Source organism: Castor canadensis, chromosome 3 (genome assembly GCF_047511655.1).
Source record: "Castor canadensis chromosome 3, mCasCan1.hap1v2, whole genome shotgun sequence".
In the NCBI taxonomy this organism is placed as follows: Eukaryota; Metazoa; Chordata; class Mammalia; order Rodentia; family Castoridae; genus Castor; species Castor canadensis.
Genome location: NC_133388.1, coordinates 90,648,335 through 90,664,923, shown reverse-complemented (window position 1 = coordinate 90,664,923; position 16,589 = coordinate 90,648,335). Strand labels below are relative to the sequence as shown.

The window sequence follows — 16,589 nt, the reverse complement described above, 5'->3', positions numbered from 1 at the left end:
ATCTACCTGTTACTGGCCTAAAGCTGACTGTGCAAGAGCCTGGGAGAATGTGCCTCCTCCACAGTGGCTCCCAGAGGCTCAATGAACTTTTTTTTTTTTTAAATTCATATGTGCATACAATGTTTGGGTCATTTCTCCCCCCTTTCCCCACCCCCTCCCTACTCAACAAACTCTTGAAGCTCCTTCTCCCATTCTGCATCCACCTCTTGGGAAGTGGTGACAAGTAGGTACAGCACAATCCATCAGTTCCCCAATAAGGTACTTGCACCAAGTGCAGGAGAACCCTTTAGGCAACTTTGTGTTGTGCGTGGTATGGTGTTTGAACTCAGGGCCTTGAACTTGCTAGGCAAGTGATCTCCATTTGAGCCACACCTCCAGCACAAGGCTACTGACTAAATGATAATTCTTTGGCCCCACCCAGAGTTACTGATCTGAAACCTAGGGATAAACCAAAATATGGGTGGGGGGGTTGGGGGTTTTTTGTGGTACTGGGGATTGAACTCAGGGCCTCCAGCTTGTTTTATCCAACTCTTTGAGCAATATTAAATGCCCGAAGAAGTGAAGATCCCAAGGAGGGTAACAGGACATAGGCAGACAGACACAGGGCCCTGTGCCTCAAGACACCTGTTTATTGGGGACACGACTCTGCGACAGGGATGACAGGAATCGTACCAAAAATAGCAACGTCTACAAGGCCCCTGATGGGGCTAGATGGGTACAGTGCCCCCCACCCCCACCCCTCGTACAAAAATAAACTCTCACGCCTACGGACCAGCAAAAACTGGCAGAGTGGCTCCTCAACAGGGACGCAACCCTCTGCCAGCCCTGGGACCCCGTTCTTTGACCCTTACCTCTGCCACTTCTAAGGCACTGTGACTCCCCTTGGACTGGGTGGGTACCGCCTGCCCACCTTTCTTCACCCACTGCCCCCCTCCACCTCTGGTCCGCCTGGGGCTGGGATCTGGGTCCCACTCTGCCCCCTGCTGGCTGCTCTACCCAACTACCTCTAGCGCTCCCCCGCTCCTGCGGGGTAAGCTCACTAAGCTAATCACCCCTAAGAGGGCTCCCTACCGTTCTTGCCCCCCTAGCCCCGCCTCTCCCGATCTAGACAGCACTGGGCCGTCCTCCCCTTCCAGTGGAGGACTGGGAGGAGTCTCTCCTGATGATGCCCGGGCATAGGGCGGGGACGCATCAGCTTGGGGCTGCCGGCGGCCCCGTGCACGGCGGCTGTGGTGCACTTGCAGGTGCAAGGCCATGAGCTCGGGGGCTCCAGTGGCAAAGGGGCAGAAGAGGCAGCGGTGGAGGGCACCCCCCGGCCCGGCTTCGCCTCCTGGTCCCGCCCTCAGGGACAGGTCCAGGGGTTCGGCCTCACCACCTCGCCCGTTGCGCAGGGTCCTCCCTGGGCTGGCAGGCTTCCGACGGGACCCGGGCCCTGCGCCGCTCGAAAGAGGCCGGGGGCTTGTGGCTCCCTCGACCCAGGTCGCAGGGGTCTGAGCCGACTTGGCTCCTGACAGCGGGGCTGAACCCCGCTGGGAAGGGGGTGGTGGCTCTGGAGGTGGCCCAGGCCCTGCACCGCTCCTCTGCTCCCGGTGGTGACGCTGCAGGTGATACTTGAGTGAGCCGGACTGGGTGCCCGCATAGTCACAGTGCGGACACTTGTAGGGGCGCTCGCCTGGGGAGAGTAGGTAAGATAAGCTCAAGGGGTCAAGATCACTGCACACCTCCACTGGCATTTTGCCTATTTACAAACTTCATCCTATAGACCAGGAACAAACTGCCTCTCCCACTGGCTGATTTAGTCAATGAGTGTCCCCAGCTGACCTCTAGCCAATCTAAAGGCTCTCACTCTCTTCTGCCTTCCAACCCCTCCCCATGCAGGAGGTTGCCTCTCTCACCTGTGTGCACTCGCAGATGCACTTTGAGATGATGCGCTGAGCGGAAAGACTTGCCGCAGAAGGGACAATCCTTGCCTGTGGCCGCCCGGCTCCCTTCAGGCCGGGTCCCTCCAACCAGCAGCCCATTTTCTTCTGCAACACACGTCAGGAGGAAGTTATAGGGTCTCTTTGCCCTGTGCAGGTCACGTGCCCCCGACACCCACCCCACAAGACTACTTTCCTGAGGGGCTCAGGCTTCGGGAAACCTGAGGGTTGGATTTGTTGAGTTGAGTTAGCGCCTCAGAAAACTGCAAACCTTCTAGGGGAAGAGGCACAGACGGATTGCTTGGGGTAGGGAGGGAGCCCATTTTAAACAGAAGTTACAGAAGTGGTTGCAAAGGTTTCAGAGAGGCCCAAGAGTGGGAAACCAGAGACAAGGGAGTCCCCACATACCCTGCGTGGCTGTGGATCTTGCTTGGGCCCCTACGGCAGGGGCAGAGTGCCCTGGCCCCTCGCCCGGACGCGGATGCAGTGAAGCCAGAGGGCCCAGCGACCTGCCCCGGGCCCAGTTCTCCTCCTCAGCCTCCACCTCCTCTTCCTCCTCTGGCTCTTCCGCGCGGTGCCGGCGAGCCCGGGCCGGGAGGGTAGACGGCAGCGGGCGGAAACCTCCGAAGCTACGGCCAGCCCCGGGCTCAGCGCCCTCACCATTGGGCCGCGCTTCGCCGGCTCGGACGCTCAGGTAGCCCAAGAGGCTGGGGGGCTCACGGCGCTCGGCTGGAGTGGGCGCCGGGGCCAGGAGGAGCGCAGGGCCCAGTGGCTCATAGGCCAGCAGGCCCAGATCAGGAGGCTGAGGGGCCCGGGCAGGCCCAGAGCCAGGCCCTGGAGCACGCAGAGGGCCCAGCTTGCTGGCGTGCACCTTCATGTGGTTCTTAAGGAACCAGGGCTCCTTGAAGCAGCGGCCACACACGGGACACGCATGATCGAAGGAGGCCTTGTGCTTGCGCATGTGGCCCTTGAGAAACCAGGACTGTGTAAAGCTCTGGCCGCACACTTGGCAGCGGAACTCCGGAGGCGCGGGGGGCTCCTCAGGGGCTGCAGGAGCGGGGGGGGCAGAGGTTGCCTCACGTTCGGGCTCTGGCCCTGGCTCCGGCTCAGGGACAGATCTGGGTTCTGGCTGGGGTGGAGGCTGAGGCTGGGGCGCTGCGGAGGTGGCCGCCAGGGGGCGCTCGGGAGCCCCATGGACCGTCAGGCTATGGTGCAGCAGCTCCTCCTCCTGGCTGGAACCGAAACTGCATAGGCCACACTTCCAAGGCCTGTGCAAGATGTGCAGGTGGCGTTCGCGCTCCGCGGAGGTGCGAAACTTGCCTTTGCAAAAGGGGCAGCGGAAGGCAGACGACGAAGGAGGCCGCGCCAGACCCTCGATGGCGGGGGTGGCCTGCATGCCTCCTGAACTTCGGGCTCTACCCAGTCGGGCCTCGCGCAGTAGGGCACGTTCCTCCAGCTCCAGCAACAGGCGCGCAGCGGGGCTACGTGGGCGCTCGGGCTGGTGCGTTCGGAGGTGTGATCGCAGCAGAGCCCGCTGCGCTGCACGGTGGCCGCAGTGTGGGCACTGGAAGGCCTGGGCGCCCGGGTGCGCTCGCAGGTGCAAAGCCAGGATGGAATTGAAGCGGAAGCGCTTCCCACACACAGGACAAGGGAAGCGCCTTTCACCTGCACGACTCTCAGACCAGCCCACAGCTCCCATCCCGGGAGACCCTGCGCTCACGCCTGGCCCGTTGGAGTAGCGCTGCAGATCCAGTTCGCCGTCGAAGGCCGGTGGTGACGGCGCTAAATGGCCACCACCCGGAATGCGGGGACGTGAGCCCTGTGGGAAAAGATTCACAAACACATAGAGCAAAGGGTAGAGAAGGGCAATCTGTGGAGAAGCAAAGGCATTGAGGGCAAGAAGGACACGAGGGAGAGTGGGCTGGGGAGACCCAAGAGAACCGGATCCACTCATCTCCGGAAGTTGGAGGATGAGTGGGAATGGTATGTTTGGACCAAAAATGAGATAACATGTATAACAGGAGGTCAAAAAGAGAGGTAGGCAGGGAAGAGTACGGTTGAAGTTACATGTAGGTTCAGGACAGAGCTTCTTCACTCACCTCCATGGACCCCCTTCACATTCTTTGGTTCTGAGGAGTGCAGGGAAGAGGAGGAAAAGCTGCTAATGAAGGCAACAGGTGCTGAGGAGCTAAAGCAAGAAAGATTTTGGGGAAAGATGAGCCCTGATTTTCAGCAGTAGTCACTTCCAACCCCAGACTCTCAGCACCCATTAAACCTAAAACCTATCCCTTCCTCCTATTTGCATTCTGAGGCATTGCATCCTTCCCATTTGCTGTCTTCAAAAATCGGCATCCCTTGATTTGCCAAGTCCCAAAGGCTCCTTGATAACCCGGATTTCTTCCTACAGATTACGAGGTTTAAATGCCTCGTCCAGAACCACCACCTCCTTCTCCTCATGCCCTGGTGATAGATGCGGGAGGCCACCACAGTATATCCCTCTTCCATATGGGTTGGACCACAGGGCTTGATAAGCAAATGAAGAGAGCTTGCCATGCTCCCCAGTTATCAAGCTGGAACCAGTCACTCTCAGACCCCCTAACTGACCAGCCAGCCAAACATCCTTCCAGGTTCCTCAGTTCTTGCTTGTGCCTTTACCCTGTCTTTCTCCCTCACTCTCCCTCCCTCTGCCTGAATTCCTGATCCATTCATTTCCATTCATTACAGAGACTCATTCATGCATGGGAGAGAAACACCTCCCAGCAGCAGAGTCTGGAGACAGACAGAGGGGGAGGGGCGTGAAGGGGGAGAGAGCTACAGAGGGAATGAAGAGTTGGGGGAGGAGTGGAAGTTAAGGGGCACTGCCAGGCTGGGGAAAGGTTAAAAACTGCAAATACCGTGTAGGATTTGTCCCCTATTTCAAACCTGGGAACCTGCGGTTTGAAGGGGCATCTCAGCCCCTTTGTCCAGGGTTGTTCCGAAGCAGGCTTTCCTCCTCTCTGCAGGGGAGAGGCTTCCTCACACAAGAGGAGGATTACACTGGCTCTGAGCTCAAGAGGCTGGAGTGAGGGACGGGGGGCGGGGCCGGGCCATCTGCACAGATAGGGGCTCCTCACTTGCTCTGAGCAGGAAGGGGTTAAAATTCTCCAGCTAAAATTCCCCAGGCCTGAGATGTGCTGAGCTCCAGGGCTAAGGAAGGAGAAACATGGCAAAAGGAAGAAGATGGGAAAAGGGTTGTCCTGATAATTAGAAGCAACCCCCAAATTAAATTTCATGGGAAGAGGCCTCAGAAGATGACCAGAAGTTATCCAGTCTACCCTCCTGCTTTCATATAGAATTGTCTCTGATCAAGGCTAGATGAATGTGGGGCTTGCCTTTATTTTTTTAAGATAAAATATTTGAGATATAAAGAACTTCCTTACAATGGGCATTATGAATGGAAATAGATTACAGAGAAAGAAAAGGACTCAAGTATTACTTTGCTTACAAATCTTTAATAGAAGGGAACTGGACCAGGAGTCAGCTCTGCTTATCAGCAAAGAAAAGGCTCTGGAGGCCCAAGGCTTCTCTAATTTTAGTGGACATGGTAAGACTCCATGAAGAGGCAAGTATCTGTTACATGCAGAATGTGAGCTTTAGGAATATTATTAACAGAACAACAAAATGTCCTTAGGTGGTTGTCTAATCACCCTTCCACTTATATGTGTACTTCTGTAGCTCCAAATTTGGGTATCTGCTCTCATTCTCAAAAAACCCTTTCCTGGGACCATGAGTGTAGCTGGGTTCACACAACAATTAGAACAGAACTAAGGGCACAGGGCTACTACAAACCCATTCTAACTATTAGGAGTCCTACAACCCTCAGTAAATCATACCTATGAAATAAAGGGCTGGATCAATTTATATTGATATCCCTTCCCTCTGGAAATTCTGGGGTTCCAAGTCACAGGACTCTTCTGGATCTTACAGAGATGTCAAAACAAATGGTCATTCCTTCAGTACCATGGAGAGTTGCAGTGGGCTACCAGAGAAGCCACTTTGGCCACCTCAGTACCATAGATAAAACTGGAAAGTGCTAGAGGGGACATGTTTGCCATTTTAGCATCACAGATAAGACACAGAAAAACTAGTGGATTTTTTTTTTTCTTTTAAATTCCTATCCGGGAACCATGGGGAAAGTGGTAGCAGAGGGACTATTTTGGCCTTTAGGATGTCACCGAAAATAGACAGAGGTAACAGAAAATAGATGTAACTAGAAAAATTTTAATTAGCTGTGAGAAGTGTCCTGACAGTTAACAGTTTGTACATTCTGGAATGAGTTACTGAGGCATCGTATTTGGGTCCATCACATTCTGTTGCTCTCCTGGGGATTCCCGGAACATCCTGGTGTACAGCCAATCTGTTATATTCAGAGGAAGCAGATGGCCGGGAAGGGGGCGGGGGAAGGCTGGGAATACTGCACGGTCATAGCTGACTAACCTATGGACACATATTCTCATTCTGAGAAAATTCTAGGGCCCCTAAAACTGCCTGTGGGACTGCAAGCAAAACACTTCATGGGAAGCTGGCCTCGTATCTAAGGCAAAAAAAAGCAAAACAGGGCAAAGCTTCCTCTCCCCAAAACAACAACAAACCCCACTTTGCACATACTTTCCAGGATGGAAATACAGTAATATATAACGCCCAAATGGAAGCTGAATTCTCCAGCAGGGAAAGTTTCTCCAGAAGGTGGCCTAAAATCAGCAAAATTTACTGAGTGACCTCATAGGCCCAGCCAAGATGGCCTCCATCATCTCTACGTCAAGCCGGGCCTCAGGTGCCTGATTTCATCAGTTGTTCCCAATAGGTGAGAGCACAGTCAAGCACTGGGATTCTACGAACTGGCTTGGAACCTGAGTCACACACGTATTACCTGTGGACGACAATCAGAATTTTCCATACTCAGGCCTTAAACACCATTCCTGAGACAGGCCAGACAGTGGCACTGACCTACTTTCCACCCCCATTGGGAATCAGGGGTTATCTTGCCCTTATTTGGATTCTATAGGGATGCAGGGCCAGGGAAAGGGATCAGAAATAGTTCCAAAGTGGGCTGGAGGTGTGGCTCAAGCAGAAGAGTGCCTGCTTTGCAAGCCTGAAGCCCAGAGTTCAAACCCCAGTCCTACCAAAAAGGAGGGAGGGAGAGAGAGGGAGAGGGAGAGAAGGAGGGGGAGAGAGAGGGGGAGAGAGAGAAAGAGAGAGAGAGAGAGAGAAATATCTCCAAAGGAACAGGCTAATTATTCTTACATACCAGAACAGCTAGTGGTAAAGATGTGGACCATCCAACCTTACTGAGTAGGAAAGGATGACTGATGAAAAGACCTACTACACACAAGGACAGGTACACACAAGCATTTGCTGAATGGAGAACCAAGACTTGTCCCTCAAGCCTTGTGGTTCAAAAGTTGTAAGTTAAAGTGTAAGGAGGAAGGGTTCAGAATCTCTGGTGTCTAGTTGTAACTAGACCACTCTCTGGTCTATCTCTAACACTTGATGTTTTCCCCTCTGTTGAGAATCCTACACCTCAAGTCTGCTAACAATTAAGGTAACCACTACACTAGAGGAGATTGAAAGGAAAAGAAGCTTCGTAGGTGGTCTAGAGCCAAGACCACCTTGATTACTACACAGGCACAACAGTTCACTTTTATGGTCTCCTCTCCATACCCCTCTGAACCTCGCTGCTCAGATAGCTCCTCCTACACCACAACCTCCCTGCCACCTTTTAGATTTTGTACTTGGTAAAGCCTCCTTCCTTCCTACTCACTGTCCTGAGTTGGAGGCATGGAACCTGTCATGGCTCCCAAATGTACAGCAGGCGGTGAGAGGAAAGTACACCTGCTGCCACCGTTCCATATAGTAAATCTTACCAGAAAGGCATGTCCTAACTTGACCCTGATTCTGAAAAGTTCTGGAGGACCTGGATTTGGGGAAGGGGCACATATAGCCAGCCTTAAGTCTCTTTAACTGGAGCTGACCCTAAAAAACAAAGTCAGTGTGTACACCCACACGAGGTTCAGACCTCCGACTGGGAGATGAAAGTGGGTAGGAGAACCTCTGGGAAAAACCCCCTCCCAGAAATAGGTTGGCAAGTAGAGTAGGACCTGTGATCCCGCACAAGAGGTTCTTCCAGCAGCACCCTAGACCCCACCCACGGAAGATAAGTCAGAGGATGATGGGAGGCAGGGTTGGGAGATAGGAAGGCCAGGGCTCAGCCACCTCGGCAGGGAGAACAAAAGCTGAGTTACAGCCGCCTCCGCTGCTGCCGCGGGCCGAGCTCTTTGTGACACTTTGTTTGGGACGCAGAGAGGGAAGCACCCCCCATCCTTTCCCCTCCCCCCACCCCTCCCCACTCCCGGAGAGTTTGGGTTCCTTCCCCCTCCCCCGCCGGCCCTACCTGGGCCGGGGGGCGCTCACCCACTCAGGCTCGCGGCTCCACTGCCGCGCACCCCAAGGCCCCTCGCGCCCTGCCTCCGGGCCCCTACAAAGACGCTCGCCACCCCCGCCCCCACCCCACCCCGGTCGGCCCTTCTCCTCTGGAGTCCGCTCCCCCGGCTCCCCCACCTGGCCCCCCCTCCCTCGGATCCCCCCTAGCTCTCCAGGCTCCCGAGGCCGCCACCCCCAGCCCGCCCCCCAGGAGCTCTGGGCGAAGTTTGCTCGGGGCCGAGCCGGCGCCCCTCCCCCGCCCCCGCCCCCTGCACCTGCTCCGAGCCGGGCGCGCGGGCGGCCCCCCCTCGGGGAAGGGGGGAGGGGGCCGGGGGCGGGGGCGGGTGGCGGACGCGGGGGGGGGCGGGCCGGGAGTGGGGGGAGCGGCTACTCACGAGCCCCGGGCGGGCGGCGGCGGAGCGGGCGGCGGCGGCGGCGGCGGCGGGCGGCGGGCGGCGGGCCGGCGGCGCGGGCGTCAGCGTTACGTGGGGCCGGGGGAGATGCGCCGGGCCCCGGCCCCCCCGCCCCCGGCCCGGCCCCCGCCCCCTCCCCGGTCCCCCCGCCCCCGGCCCTGGCCCGCATTGTGTGCGGCGGGAGGCGGCCCGGCCATTAGCATGCGGGGGGCGGCGCGGCGGGGCTGGGAGCCGCGCGCGGGAGCGCGGCTCTGGCTCTGGGGACAGGGAGCTGGGGACCCCGGGAGCCGCGAGAGGCGGCCGCCAGGGGCGGGGTGCGGGCAGTTTGGAGACGGGGGGCGCTGTCGGAGGGAGGAGGGAGCGGGGGTGGGGCGCACGGGCGATTCGTACGGGGGACTGAAGAGATTTTGAAAGGTCATCTCGTCCTTCCCCAGCCTCCGAGCAGGACCGCCCCTCCCACCCTGGACCCGGACATACCAGGGAAGGAGTGGGCTCTGCGCCGCTCTGCCCCGACATGCACAGACTCGGGAAGTTCTTCCTGGGGCTTTATCTCAAAGCCTCTCCTGACAATTTCTGTCTCTCTTTTTGGGGAGGAGGAGGGGCGATTATGAGGATAGTTAATGTCTGCCGTATAAGAAACATTATTAAAGTTACTCTTCGGCCCTTTCTGTTCTTGATAAACAATTCTCGCTCCTTCCTCTCGAATTCTATTTTCCATTCTTTATGACACTTTAACGACTCTTCAATACAACAAATATTTACTGAGTGCTTACCAAGTGCCAGGCACTGTACTCAGCGCTGTGGGGGTGTGCAGATGGGGGATGCAGTGCCTTTCCTCCAGAAGAGTGTAGTTAGGACCGTGGCTACAAACTTGTAAGTACTATATTCCGATTTAGTCAGTATTTACTAAGTGCTTGTCCCCGTATTTAATGTAAAATTCTTACAATAACCCTTTACTATAATAAGTTCTCACTTACAGGCAAGAAAAATGAGGCTCCAGGAGTCTCTCCACTGGCCTGCAAGTTCACGGATCCTCAGTGCAAGCCCAGCGTTTCACACTGCCATTAAATAAAAGTAACTCACAGGGGATTGAGGAGGGAGAAAGAGACACGAGTTTTGTTTTGTTTTTTCCTTCGTAGCACTAGGGTTTGGACTCGTGGCCTCATTTTTGCTAGGCAGGCACGCTACCACTTGAGCCACTCTGCCAGCGCCTCTGGATCCCTTTAAAATGTGAAATCCACTCCCCAGGAAGGAAGAGTGAATACCGAGGTCCAATGATGTTGGCCCTGCACTGAGTAGGGCACATGAGGAGGCAGCTTGCTTCCCAGGACCCTGACTCCTGGGACTAACTCGCAGGGATCTTATGGCTCAGTTTCTCCTGTTATCACTAACTTTCTGAGCATTTATGTGGTAGGAGCTAGACTAAGTGTGTATGCATTTTTCTCTTTTGCTAGGCAGGCGCTCTTACCGCTTGAGCCACTCCACCAGCCCCTGCATTTTCTCTTTTAATGCTCAAGGCAACCCCTTGAGATTGCTATATTAACTTCCCTTTATAGATAAGGAAACAGATTAAGCAATTTGCCCAAGGTCAGCCAAATAGAGCTGAACTTGAACATAGGTCTGGTAGTCTCCAGACCTCAGGCTCTGCACCAAGACTGGTCTTTCATATATTTGATGTGTAGAGTACAGCTTCCAGCCCAGCTGAATCTGCTTCTTGCTGCAGAAATAAATGTCCCCAGCTTAGCTTCTTAATAAACTCCTCAGGGTATGGTCATAGGGCACAGCAGCATGACCTTATCAGCACCTTTAATTGTTATTAAGCACTACTCATGCTGAATTTACAACCTTCATAGGCATATGGTTTGCTCCCTTTTATCACCGAACAAACCGAGGTTCAAATAGGTAAAATAATGTTACAATGACGTGTCCAAGTTCTCCCAGCTGGGACAGCAGCAGAACCGAGTTCCTAGCCTAGGCTGCAAGGCACCTTTTCTCTGAAATATTGTTGCAACAACATTCTTCCTAAGACTGATCATTTCGAGACCATCTTCCATGGTATCTAGGTGGTTATCATTGAGTTAATTCTCATTATAAACAAGTCTCCCATCAACTTAGTCTCCTATTCAGAGTAAATCCTTCAAGAAAGGAAGGAAAGAGGAGAAAGGGTCCAGAAAGTGAGAGACAGAAAGACCAGGGGAATTAAAGCTTACTTTTCCTGGGGACAGAGCTGCAAATGGCAATGAGCAATCCAGACAGTAATAGAGGATCTCACATTTGAGGAAGAAGCCAAAGAAAGGCGAAAGATTAGGTGAAAATAAGGGGAAACTGAAGTCCAGGGTGATAGTGTCCATAGGGATGAGGTAAGTGAATCTAGAAGGGAGAAATGGGGGCAACAGGAAATGGGAACAGACTGAGGAAGGGCTGGATGTCTCATGGAGAGCAACAGAGGCTGGTGTCTACCCAGGCAACTTAGGCTGTCATTGGGACCTTTGTCCTCCCACGCCCCAGTTCTGACAGCCTTTCTGTGCCAGGACAAGTTTGCCGTCTACCCTGAGCTAACAAGCCCCTAAGAAATCCCAGCTGGGTTCCATTCCTTAGGAGTAGCTGCTTCAGACCGGTAGGTGTGAGGTCCTGGGCCTCGACTCTGGATTGGGAGTGGGCATAGGGGTAACTGAAAGAAATGTTGCATGCCCTGTTTCCTGAAGGACAGTCCTATAATGAGTTTTTCCAATATAATGAGTTTTTCCAACCCAGGAAGCATCCACCTCTTGTAGTCAAGGGAGCCATGGAGCATAGAGCTGATCAGCAAGAGCAAGAGAGACTCAGTCCTCGTCTGGAAAAGCTACAGCACTGGGCAAGACACAGGAAAAGTGGACACCTCTTGATTCTGGCGGTGAGGCCAGGCTGCCCCAGCCCAGGTCTTAGCAGGTCTACTTGTAGCTAATTCAATTTCATCCATGTTCAGTGAGCACCTACCATGTGCCAGAAACTGTGCTAGGCTCTGAGTGGGAGGAAGGTGGAGGAAATACAGAAATAAAAAGCAAGACTCTTAATCTTCAAGTAACTTCTACCATTAGGGAAAACATAGGCAACTAAAGTACAACATGAGGCAGAAAAAAATTAAATGGTATTAAATTCTTAAATATCACTTCTTTCACTGCCCTTGCTTGACTACTTTCCTTCTACCATGCATTTATCCCAATTACTGATCTCTAGAAGAGGCAAGAGTTGTAAAAAAAGAAAAAAAAAAAAAGAACTCTTGAGGGCTCTCCCTTAAACTACACTGCCCTGGCCTCCAGGTAAGCCAGCTATGGCTGGCAGTAGCTATGGTGCCTTTTGCCATCTCAGTTGCCTGCCTGAACTCTGCTTGTCACATGGTCACAGCATTACTACTTGGGCCTGGAACCTCGGTAAGACCCACCATAAGGGAGGATGGGAGGAAAGTCTTTGGGACCCCTCTCTAATGGGACCAGAGTTCAACATTTGGCCTTCTTGCCATTTAGGGTCTCCTCACCGGGATTGTCACCCTTGAGCTTCGCAGAGCACCTCGCCTTTGGAAGGTGAGAAGGGAAGAAAATACAGGCCTGTCCTCCCAACCCCCCAAATAGACATATAAAGACACACACACAGTATCAGCCCAAGAAGTAAGTGACTCTTAGTGTTGACTTATCCTCTTAGCTATCTTCTCTGATTGATGGTGTAAAAGACTAAGGAGACAGGGTAAGAAAGTTACAGGGCTGATGGCCTTGTATGGAGGTGGAGAAACAGGAGCTGAGTTTTGTTTTCAGTTAGCTGCAGGTGGGACTCGAGGTTGGAATGAGTCCCCTCTGCTGCACAGGGCTGAGCTGGCTCACTGGCAGGTACGGGCCATGATGATATTCAACATACTCAACCTAATCTTGGGCTTCATCGTGTTGGTGGTGGAGGTGATGAAGACGGCTTTGGGGCCTACCTCTACTGCCTCCTCCCAGGTACTGGCAAATAAAGGAGAAGGTGGGAGGAGGAGGAAACCAGAGATGTTGAGGAGAAATGGCAGGGGAAAACAGGTGCTGGATCCCCACAGTATCCTCAGCTCTGTCTACCTGCAGTTGGCAGGCTTGCTGGTGCTGGAGCTCAGCGCTGAGGCTTTCACCCTAGGAGGTGTGCTGGTATCTGTATATGCCCTATTCTTGCTGAACCAGAGGAAGCCAGGATGCTTCAGGACCCAGACTCTGCACTACCAGGAGCTACAGAAGGTATTGGGGGCATAGAAAAACATGGAGCAACTAGCTAATTTTTCCACTAGCTAGCCTGGTCATTAGCCCCTAAGGGAAAACAATGGAGCAGGAGGGGAATGAAGGGATCCTGTACTGAAATTGATTGGCTTTCTGGCTTTGGATATTATTCTTCTAATGGTGGGTAAGAGAGAGCTGGGTGTCTAAATGGTTGGGGTGAGAAGAGTGGGTGAGCATTAGGAAGCTGCCTGAATGCATTTTGGAAGGGTTAAGAGAAAAAATCCAGGAGGTGAAAATTGTTTCCATCTGGGCTTTCTTTTTCACCTCTACAATTTGGCTCAAATCTCTGTTGCCTGGTTTTCAGGGCCTGTCCGAGATGGAGGAGGATCCTGGTTCGGAGAATGGTCCCGTGATCGCCAGTACAGGGAACGGAGCAAACAAGTGAGCGGGCAAGTGGAAGCAGACAGGTGTTCCTGTCCTCCTATCCTAAGGGAGCATTCTCCAGATGCGCCAGCATCCCACCCCACCAAACTCAGAAGCTAGTTGGACTTCCCTGAGACAAGCATGAAGTCAGGAGGAATGCTCTTCCCTTCCCCTCTAGAGGAAGATAGTGTCTGCACCAGAGCCCTCCCTTTCCCCTCCTTCCTCACTGTCTCTCCATACAGCTTCGCATCTCCTCATCTCACTGTTCTCTCTGTCACCTTTCACAATCTCATCCGTGTCTGGGGTACTCCAGTTCTCTCCTGGCTCCAGGGCCTGCCTCTTGCAGTGAAGACTACAAGTCCCAGGATGCCCCGCTACCCCATGACCTGCTGGGAAATAAAGAGCCTTCCCTCCGCATCTGCTGAGTGACGCGAGGCGCTGGAAGTCAGGGCCTAGCCGACTTTCCTCGGACGCGACCACTGGCCCCGCGTGCGGGGAGGAACCGTGTCAGCCGTCCAGCGCGGGGGCGACACCACCGCCACCACACAACTGAGAGCCGACTGTGGATCCACGGCCTCCCGCTGCCAGCTGCGGAGCCGGCGAGGCCTGAGGGCTGGCGCTTGGCAGAGCTGGGCTCCCTTCCCCAGGTGCTGTCGCCGCGCCCCCTCACACGAGTGCCCAGGTCCAAAGTCCTGAGACTTGGAGCGCGCGCGAGAAAGGGGTTGGAGATGATGAGTCAGAAGCGCGGGGCCCTCCTCGTCCCCCTCCCCCGCGGCCTCGCCGCCTCGGGAGGGCAGCGGGTGGACCCGGCCGGCGGAGGGAGGGACGCGGCTACCAGACCTAGACTTTCCCGCCTCTTGCGAGCACGCCGGCGGAGCGAGCCCGCGTTGCCTCCACCCTTCCTAAGCGGGAGCGGGAGTGCGCAGGCTCAGCCTCTTGGCTGCCCGCTGGCCTTTGATCCCGCCTGCGGTCGGGCTGCTGAAGCTCTGGTTGCACTCGAGCCCCGCCATTTACGACCTCTGCAAGTGTGAAAAGATGACAAGTTCGGGTGGGCTGGGGGAAAGCCCAGGAAAACTGGGAGTCCCAATGGTGCCGGCGGGTAGCTAGAAACCAGCTCAAGCAGAGCTGGAGTACTAAAAGAACTCACCCCAAGTTCACATAGTGCCCAGGAAGCGTGTTCGCCTCACTCATTTTTGTTCCTACTTGAGAAGACTTCTTTCCCTAGGGAGTGCCGCTTCCCCGGGCTCAGCCAAGCCCAGGTACCAGTGAGGGGAGAGCGCTGCCTGGCTGCCTGGCCTTGGCATTGCAGTGTTGGTGACACCTTGGGAGTGGTAATAGTCGCCCTATGACAAAGTTATGTGAGAGTACGAGTGGGTGGAGACAATTCTGGGATCAGTCTCAGGAATGGAGAAAACAAGATCTGGGACTTCTTTTCTTCCTCCCCCACAAACAGAATAATCTAATCCAGGGCTCGGGTGTGAAGGGCTCTGGGAAAAGAATTTTCTTCAAAGTCAGAAGGTCGTGGTTGATGAAGCGAGGGGGAAATCAACAACTTCCTCTGTCTTCAAACTTTCAGTGGTGTGATCAGAAGTCTAGCTGTTGCATTCTAGTTCCTAGAAAAGCTTGACCAGGCAATGACCTTGTGTCACCCAGGTTAGGCTAGTTATGCTGTTGGTTACAAAGGTTTATTTCTCATACTGTATTTCCAGAGTAAGCTGGAAAAGGGCTATGCCCGTTGTAAATTATTCAGAAAGCCAAGATGATGAGTCTCACCATTTTGAGATCCTGCTGTTACCACAAGGCTTCGAGTTACCGCCCTCAGATTGTGAAGTAATCAATTGTGAAGAGTAGCTCATGGGCTCTGCAATGCTCTGCCTCAAAGGGACACATGTTAATTCCACTCAGTTCACTGGCCAAAGCAAGTCATAAAGCCACATTCAACTTCAAAAAAGAACAAGGGTTAGTCATTTCATTTGTGGTGATTCTTTGGTGGGGCTGGTGTTTGAACTTAGGGCTTCACACTCACAAAGCAAGTGCTCTACTGCTTGAACCATTCCTGTAGTCCTGTTTGCTCTGAGTATTTTGGAAATAGGGGTCTCAAACTTTGCCTGGGTTGGCCTTCAACCATGATCCTCCCAGTCTCAGCCTCCCAAGTAGCTAGGATTTCAGGCATAAGCCACCAGGGCCTGGCTGTGGTGAGTCATGAACAGCAGTTGAAATTCATGGTTGGCAGTTATACCCATTCCTATTTCTTTTGTTTGGTTCCAGAAACCAGGTTCTTACTTAGAAAAATAATAAGACTGGCTGAGTAAATCTAAATCTAGATTTAGATTGTGCTTCTGTTGCTTGGGTGAGTTAACTCTCTCAGAACTCCATTTTACTCGCATAGAGATTATAATCACACTTATCTTAATGGAGTATAGGCTAAAATAAAAGCATACAAGGAAAAGTACTTAAAAACTATAAGGCAATTCGGAAATTGAAAGTAAATTGCCTGTAGAGGCAAGGAATGGTTTAAAAGAGTGAAACAGGTTGGGTATGAGGTGATAGGAGTGGTGGGAACTGTGACCATGAGAATACACAGTCAGTCTATTTAAATGTATGGGTGTCTCTGCTCAACTCCACCAATTATTGCCACCCGGGACCTAACTGTTCTAGTTTCAATTTTCTGATAGAAATCAGAAATTCTGGCTTTTTGTAGTCTGATTTTAATTTATTATCATTTTGCAGTTCTGGGGTTTGAACATAGGCCCTCATGCTTGCTAGGTAGGTGCTCTACTTAAACCACTCTACCAGCCCTTTTTTGTGTTAGGTATTTTTGAGATTGGGGGTTCCTGCTTTTTCCCCTTTACACTGGCCTTGAACCTCAGTCTTCCTGATCTCTGCCTTCTGAGTAGCTAGGATTATAGGTTGTGAGCCACCACTGCCCCAGCTGGTTTTAAAATATTGATTTTTTTTTTTTTTTTTTAAATTCAAGGGCCAGCTTCAGCATATAGTCCCTCAGTTGTCAGCATCTACATTATATGGTAGGAATTAAGTTTTTGGATTAGACCTCATGAAATAGAAGAATCCTAGCGGGATTAAACATGAAATTATTATATCTCTAGAGCACTGGTTTTCAGGGGAGGGTCATTTCCTGCTACCGCCCCCACCCCCCAAAA

General features: G+C 53.1%; 2 protein-coding genes across 20 annotated transcripts in view; one reads left to right on the top strand and one right to left on the bottom strand.

The window, feature by feature from the left end:
* Positions 1–607: 607 nt before the first annotated feature.
* Znf219 (zinc finger protein 219) lies at positions 608–14,742 on the bottom strand. 10 transcript variants are annotated; one of them, XM_020170572.2, is made up of 5 exons: positions 14,576–14,742; positions 4,019–4,107; positions 2,328–3,738; positions 1,896–2,027; positions 608–1,672 (listed from the first exon to the last, which is right to left on the bottom strand). In XM_020170572.2, exons 2-5 carry the CDS (start codon positions 4,022–4,024, stop codon positions 1,068–1,070), a joined length of 2,154 nt encoding a protein of 717 aa, XP_020026161.2. In that variant the 5' UTR covers positions 4,025–4,107; positions 14,576–14,742; the 3' UTR covers positions 608–1,067. The 10 variants fall into 10 exon arrangements, with proteins under 10 accessions (XP_020026161.2, XP_073924526.1, XP_073924522.1 ...); XM_074068425.1 differs by lacking the exon at positions 14,576–14,742 and adding an exon at positions 9,269–9,392; XM_074068421.1 differs by lacking the exon at positions 14,576–14,742 and adding an exon at positions 9,269–9,358 and having other exon boundaries at positions 4,019–6,828.
* Positions 9,744–16,589, top strand: part of Tmem253 (transmembrane protein 253) — a 28,398-nt gene continuing 21,552 nt past the window's right edge. The window contains exons 1-9 of one of the 10 annotated variants that reach the window (XM_074068430.1): positions 9,744–9,865; positions 11,323–11,408; positions 11,546–11,684; positions 12,091–12,201; positions 12,295–12,351; positions 12,652–12,762; positions 12,880–13,026; positions 13,370–13,446; positions 13,742–14,075. In XM_074068430.1, coding sequence (XP_073924531.1) covers positions 11,577–11,684; positions 12,091–12,201; positions 12,295–12,351; positions 12,652–12,762; positions 12,880–13,026; positions 13,370–13,446; positions 13,742–13,853 — 723 coding nt within the window. In that variant the 5' untranslated portion in view covers positions 9,744–9,865; positions 11,323–11,408; positions 11,546–11,576 and the 3' untranslated portion in view covers positions 13,854–14,075. Of the gene's footprint in view, positions 12,352–12,629; positions 12,763–12,879; positions 13,027–13,369; positions 14,583–16,589 lie in introns of those variants that run through there. The other 9 variants (XM_074068431.1, XM_074068429.1, XM_020170574.2 and 6 more) reach the window with 9 other exon arrangements.